The sequence below is a fragment of the Varanus komodoensis genome, unplaced genomic scaffold (assembly GCF_004798865.1).
Source record: "Varanus komodoensis strain SLA01 unplaced genomic scaffold, ASM479886v1 scaffold52, whole genome shotgun sequence".
Lineage (NCBI taxonomy): Eukaryota > Metazoa > Chordata > Lepidosauria > Squamata > Varanidae > Varanus > Varanus komodoensis.
This window is the reverse complement of record NW_025336114.1, coordinates 4,126,505-4,133,964: the sequence shown is the minus strand read 5'-3', so window position 1 is coordinate 4,133,964 and position 7,460 is coordinate 4,126,505. Positions and strand designations below refer to the sequence as shown.

The 7,460-nt window shown below is 41.2% G+C and overlaps 1 protein-coding gene across 2 annotated transcripts in view; it reads right to left on the bottom strand.

Moving 5' to 3' along the window:
* Positions 1–4,793: 4,793 nt before the first annotated feature.
* LOC123031937 (ubiquinol-cytochrome-c reductase complex assembly factor 1) overlaps positions 4,794–7,460 on the bottom strand; it is a 44,762-nt gene continuing 42,095 nt past the window's right edge. For both annotated transcript variants that reach the window (XM_044447449.1, XM_044447450.1), the window contains one exon: positions 4,794–6,421. In XM_044447449.1, the coding sequence (XP_044303384.1) occupies positions 6,287–6,421 (135 nt within the window). In that variant the 3' untranslated portion in view covers positions 4,794–6,286. The remainder of the gene's footprint in view (positions 6,422–7,460) is intronic.

The window sequence follows — 7,460 nt, the reverse complement described above, 5'->3', positions numbered from 1 at the left end:
CTAACTTACGTTAATTTCTCCCTTGCAGTCAAAGTCCGGGAACCTGTTCTGTCAGTTATGGTGCCTGGGGAGGAAATGGAAATGTTGAAATCTCTTCTGCGTTTAGTGTGCATTTATGTGACCATCACACACATACAAAAATCATGAAACAGTGTAATAATACTGAACTAGTCTGGAAGGGGAGAAAAAATACACCATGTTCCTTAATATGCACTTTTATTGTTGTTATTTTTCTCATATGTTAAAAAAGGCAAATGCTTGTGCCATAGCTTCAGCTAGGTTAAAGTAGAGTTCATTCAGCGTCTCCAATGCACGTATTTCATTTGAGCTGCAGCATACTTTTTTAAAGTATTAGAGAAACTGGTTTCCATAATACTTGACTAACAGGATGTTTAGATCTCAGGCAGCGTAGTCAGCATTTTGGCTGCATCTAGTTTATGCCAAGGACTGGAATGCATTAGGGGCTGCTGCCCTCACTTCGCCTCACTTCATAGTATTCTCATGGGCTACCATTCTTGATTTATTCGAAAGCCCAGTAGGCATGATTCATGCTTCTTACCTCAGTATTTACTTTGCAGAAGCAAGCAAGCAAGCAAACAAGCAAAAGCAACATCTAGTCAGAATTACACACTTCAAAGCATTTTAACGAGGGAATTGAACACATGCTTCAGTAATCAAAATTTCGACTGGGCCATGTCCTGAAGACCAGATTGCACATTGTATCAGGAGGCTCATGATGGAGTTCCAGTTGTGTGTGTGCTTATTTACTGAATGAAGTGTTGGTGTGTGTGTGTGTGGGGGGGCATGGTAGGGGATGTTTAATTGCCTGCTTCCATGCCTTTCCCCACCCTAATTTACACCATTCTTCAGCTCCTATAACTCTGTGTGTGTCTGTGTGTACAATACAGACCTAATACAGACACCTGTATTTTTTCATCTACACAGCTACTAGCAGCTTTTGGGGGGCAATTTAGATTCAAATCCCCTGGGCTGCTTCCCCCACTCCTCCCTCATACAGCTACATGTGGTTTTAAGAGAAAGTCAGGGGGACCACCAGGATTCCTGGCTTAGCTTTTAAATGTCATCTCCTGGGTAGGTAAGAATAAGATCCGTGAAATTGGTCAGTAAAAAGTGAACTTGCCTCTGTGTTATGTAGTGTTCAGGCCAAACCACTGGGATGATTGAAAGTAATAAGTGGCATTTATCCTACTTATTGCTCGGTGTGGCCTTGAATCCTCTTATCTACTCAGTTGCCTGTTAATTTCATTGATATATTATATCCTGTCAATACAATATGGCTCACCTGGTGGTATAATCAAGTAAATGATCTGTGTACATTCTTTTTGAATGTGAAGAAACCTCCACAAACCTCTAAAGTTGTCCAAGTGAGCAATGTGTCAGTGTCCTTCTCCAGGCCAAGCACAAAAGACAATGCCTATTGCCATGGATTGTAGAAAGGTCCCCTGTCCTGCTACTGCAGCATCTGCCAGTGTGTACTCTGACTCTAAACTCGCTCATCCCACCTTCTGAGAGATGGACTGGGGACAAATTTTGTTCTCACAGCAAAAGCAGTCATTTCCTGTGGAATGATTAAGGCAGGCAGCTTCAAGGCACTCTTCCTAACAAGTTGATGGCAGTAAGGTGTTGGCTTTTGGATACCAGGAAAGTTCACCTGTTGAACTTTAATAACCTCCTCACCATTCTTCCAGTAGAGCCCATGCAATAACCAACTTAGAGGAACTGTCTTGAAGGAGGAAGAGGAAGGAGGAAGAGTTGAAGACTGAAGAGCATTCTTCATGCTCACATGAATCACTGTCAGAAAATAGTATTTGTAGGTGTGACGACAACAAACAAGTTCTGTGTGCTTTGTGTGAGTGAATTTTCAAGTGTCAGAAGCAGTCTTAACAGAGCTTCTCTAGTCTAGCCTACCTCACATGGTGGTTATGATATAGATACAGAGCCTCCAGGTCACTCACCAAGTTAAAAAGAACAATACAAACAATAGTAGCAACAATATGAATACATTGAGGCAATTTCAATTTCTATGGAAAATATTGTGGCAGAGCTTTCTGTGCAAAACTCAGCCACACCTACTGATTCATTTGAAGTAAGTATCTGCCTGTCTGAAATTACTATCTACTTGCCATCTTGGCAAACATGCCACAAATATGACTTTCAACCTAGTACTCACTTTCTCTTAGAACAGTAAGGAACTTCATGGTAGTAATTGTGACATTTAGGTTTTCCCCAGCCAATTCCAGTGCACATTTTGGGAAGTTTACATGCAAAAGGACACTTTTTTTAAGCAACTGGCTAGAAAAAAATCTTCCAAATAAGCATTTGAGGCAAGCGATGTTAACTGACTATAGGAAACCTAAACTTTAAGGGTGAAAATCCTTTTATAGTAAACAGTACTGTTGGATTTACTCAACTCTGAAATGTATTTGGTTCAAAGACGTGTTTCAATAGATATCTTTAAGTAATTACTGTAGAGTGTAATACTAGTAGTTTGCAACTTTTACTGATGAGGAGGTGGCATAGCCCGTATCAGTTTTAACATGCCTAGTGTTTTACTTCTTCACATTTAATGTGCCCTCAGAGTGAACCTCAGCCTCTAGCCTGATGAAAGTAAGCCTAAGAGTCTTGCCCAAACATATTTCTAGGGATGGTAAGCTGTGCCGCCAGGCACTACGGAACCAAGTCTAGCACCCTTGGCGCCACATCAACTGTTGCTTAAGGCTGGTTAGAGAGACACATCTTTGAAAACTAGGCTTGGATCTAGAACTTCACAAACAAAAGAACATCTTACATGCTTTTCCTCCCTGAAGGAGATGCATGCAGTGCTACAAGCTGATTTTAGTCCTACAAGGTGATCTTTAGATCTCAGCACTCTCCTTCTGTGCCTAGAAGGAGGCAGCAAACGCAAGCAAATTCCTGACCAGGCCAGATGATGAGGTTTCTGCTAAATGATCAGGGCATGGTAGGAAACAGATAGCATGCCTTTGACTCAAAGTGGAGCTTTTGTTCTGCCAATATTTCTCTGCAGGGGCAATTTTCTCTCCCTTCAAGTTTCTCATCTCTGTGCTTGTCAATCCAGCCCTGACTTTTGAGATGCGTCTTGTTTGGCCCATGGTACTGCTTGCCACTTTTTGCACTGCTGCCCATTGCCACTCACCTGGGAAAACGACAGTTGACAGTTAATCTTTATCCCATATATTTGGAGTGGGCAATACAACACTGCTTCTGACACAGCACAGTCTGGAGCTTATTAGGCATCATATGACAATTTTTCAGTATTTCTTGCATACCAATCTTATCTCCCCCCACTGACAGCAGCTGAACTCTGAGAGCAGAGATAGTTTCATAGTTAATTTCCCACTTGGCTCTTCTGGCAGTTAAAACAACTGCCTAGCATTTTCTGATGCAAGAGAACATGATTATGAACCAGGACTTCCCACCCCATTAGGTATGAAAGGTGCTAGCTGTCTACACAAGTTCTAAAGCCCATATTATTAAACCCATGGAGGTCAGGGTCCCCTGGGCTCCACATGGTCCTGTGGCACAGAAGAAAGACTTCAAGGATTCTGGACTGCAGGCTCTGCAGATCCAGTGAATAAAGACTTCTCATATGGGTGTATCTATCTCAGGCCCACACAAGACTGGCAGTGTTGTACACCTGGGCATCTCCTTGGAACTGCAGGTTGACGAGATGGTTCTGGAAGCAGGGGGTTAATGTTGAAATGAATATTTTTAGATATGAATTAATGTATGTATCTTGGTGCCAAAGTATCTACCATTTCTTTTTCCATCTATTCCAGGAGCAGCAAGATACACACAGTAAAGTTTATTTTGGTTCTTGGTATACTTCACTCCCATTAAAAATAAATTAATCAGCAAATTCCTGCACAGCTAAGCCGTCTTTTATGTAAATACAACACAGCTGTAATGAATTACAAGGGGTTATTAACTCACACACACACTGCATAATACTTCACACATAAGAGGTTCTCTCCATAGCTCGGTTTACAACAAAAGCATCTTAAATAAACTGAGAAAAAATGGTTTGGTTTGTAATGTTTTCACAGAAGTGAATATACCTTGCAGATATAAAGTTTCTTTATATGACTCATTCTATAACAAGTTTAAACTAAGTAAGTTTGCTTTAAAAAAAAAAAAACCACCTTGCTTTTTTGTACAAAGGAAATTGACTGGTAGCTATTGCTGGAACAAAGGTCTACAGGTATGCCCAGAGTGGCAATATTGTTGTATTTAATTTCATTGTACTTTTGTCTCTAGTAACACTTCCATGCACTTCTCATATATGTATACTTCCCACTTTCGGAACTGCTACCTCTGCTTAATTCACACTCACACTGAATTTGTACAATGGAACCCCTACACCCATTCAGACCCCAAAACATTCATTCTGTGTGTCAGAGAGGTTTGGAATCTGAGCAAGGGGTAGTGATGGCATCACATTTACTTTCATTTAAAAAGGTGCATCTCCTTTAACAAAGTGCATGGGTGTACCATCACAAATTCCATACTTTCAGAAAATCCTATTACCCCTAACCATTGGCCATTCTGGAAGTGGGGTATGAGAACTGAAGTCCAAAACATCCAGAGAGCTGCAATCTGACTACCCCAATCAAATCCCATTACTATAACATGCTGGTAAGGTGCTACTAAGAGCAAAGGTCTTGGTCAAATAAGGGAGTAAAGAACAAATGCACCAAAGTTACCAACCTTTTTATATGGTTAATGGCATCCCAAATTGAAGACCTTTATCTATATTGCTTTTCAGTACATTTATTAAGACCAAACTGTTCTCCCAACTGTTCAAAGGCATTACATGGTATGGAAAACAAGACAACTGTATCTCAGGTTACAATTTTGACCATGAGGAACAAGGTTCTGCTTCTAAAAAGAACTTATGGCCTAGTTTGTATAATGTATCGGGATCGTTCTGAAGGGAAGACAGCATTTGGTAAGCAAGCTAAAGAAACCATCAGTTGGCTATATTGATCCTGAGTCACTATTTCGAAAGGAGATGACCTGGGCGAAACAAACCCACGACTCGGAAACGTTACTCATACTGTAAAGTGTTCAGAGCCTAACAGGAAGACAGTAACAGCAGGGTGAAAACTGGTTTGTAGGCACAGCCTGAGGCCCACACTAGACCAGGATATTAAATGGGTGTTGCATTTAACATAGAAGGATGTAATTCATGCAAATACCATCAGCTGAGAAGGCTAATAATTACTGAGAGCACATCAAGTTAACCCTTCCTCTGCTGCTGCAATCCTAAGAAATATCCTTCCTCTCTGAAGTCGCTATTCTAGCTTCAGAAAAGGGATTTTCCCTGGGGACCACAGCAAGTGAAAAAAACTATTCTCCCCCCACCCCCAACACACACACACTTTGTACCTGCTGTTGTTCAATCATAGGGCTCCTCCCAACTGATGCTATTTGCATCTTTAAAACCACAGCTAAATGCAAAAAGACACTTAATTTGCCCCTCAAGTTGTGCCTCTAGCAAATACTCTCTGCTCCTGTGTCACCAGGACAAGCGCAGGAGCTGGCCTTCACACCTGTCTCATGCTTCAAGCTGCCCTCAGATGGGAAACTGTCAACATTCTTTTTGGGTACCTCAATCATTTTTAAGAGTTACAGTTCCAAAATTGCATTTGCCCTGAGACACACAATACTTGTACAAAAAGATTTCTCACATCCATGGTTGTATTTACCAGCTTCACAGAAGAAAGAATCATAACATTTAAGCAGCTGATCTCTTCTTACTAGACAAAAGACAGCTTGCTTGCACTTTGGTAAACTGGCTTGCTCCCCAAAAATGAAAGTTCCCTCTGAGAACCAGCACGATGGGATGACTGGATAATGTAACCGTGAGGGATTTCCCAAATCAAACTTGCCCAACCCACTCTCTCACCTTTACCACCCAGCACGGCCAACTGCTATGCTGGCAGGGGATGATGCAAATTGCAGACCCAATACTTCTGGAGGATATCAGGTTGGGGAAGTCTTCCTCATATGAATTAGCAGCATTTAACTACAAATATAATATTAAAATAGCACATTCAGGTTTACTAAGGTGGGAATACTTACAAAATACAAAAGAGGGAAATTTTTAAATCACTCTTTCCAATAGCATTTACAGCATTTATTCTTTCTCCCTAGGGAGCCAAAAGTTTAAGTCAAGTCACTTCCTGAAATTGTTCCACATATAAAGATAACACATCGTTGGCAGCAAACATTTTCAAGCCGGCTTTCAGAGTCCTTCATCATTGTATGTTGGAGAAGAAGGCTTCACAATGCTTTGTGCATTGGTTTCCACAAGGGGGCGCCAAGTCACTTCACCAGATAACAGCAGGTCTTCTCCAGGCATAGCGTCTAGGTGCTGCACCTGATAGTCACAACAGAATTAAGGTAAATCACTTAGGAAATTTGTTCTGAAAGATGATTCCCCACTAAGAAGTGTTAACTATTTATGCAACCACCAAGGAAGCAGAATGGGGTTATCTGGGATCACAAAACATCTCATGTTATATGGGACCAAAGGGGAAACTTAACAAACTGGAACTTCAAAGACAAAGCCACATAAAAAGCAACATTCAATGGATATCTACTTGAAATCAAGCTATCTTCTAATCTGGAGGCAAAAAGGATGAATCCTGGCCTGCAGTGAACATACTGGCCCTTGTTCTCTTGTCTGCCTTACAACATTAGTTTATAGTGTTCTTACAGCGCTCAAGAAAGGGATAGTAATATGTAAGCTTCTTTCTTTTCACAGAAATAATAAAAACCCATTTACCTTCACAATGGCTTGGATCCAGTATGTCTCGTGCAAGTGGAAATGCACCTCTGCCTGCTAAGACAGTTCTACCAAATTCCTCCAATTTCCCTGTCATGGGGCAGACTGCCCCCCAAACACTACTCCAGAGGGTCACCTGACTCTTAGCAGTAGCTGGGGTGTGTGTGTGGACTGTAGAGTGCTGCAGTGAGGGGAGGAACTAGGAAAGCTGAATTCTATGAGCAGATTTTAACTATGTGGATCTCAGTCCATCACAGAATGACTAATGAGGCAACCTCATGCATATTACATGGAGTTCAGTGGGGCTTATTCTCCTAGTGCTTGGGACTATGACCTAGGAGTTGGATTTTCTGCATGTTCTTACATATCTGTAAATGGACTGGATTGCTCCAAGAATTATGGGAGATGAATAGTCTGAATTTAGCAGGTTTTTATATTACACCAAAAAATCTACAGCCAAGATGCCTTTGAAATCTAGGAGCTGGTTTAATCTGTCAAAGGGTAGTTATTTCTAGGGACAAATCAGAGATCAAGATGAAAATCAGGATTTAGTCACAAGTACAAAGACTGATTCTATTCTGGGAGCATGTCTAGGAATATCTAGCATATCTATTCCTATTGCAGACGGATG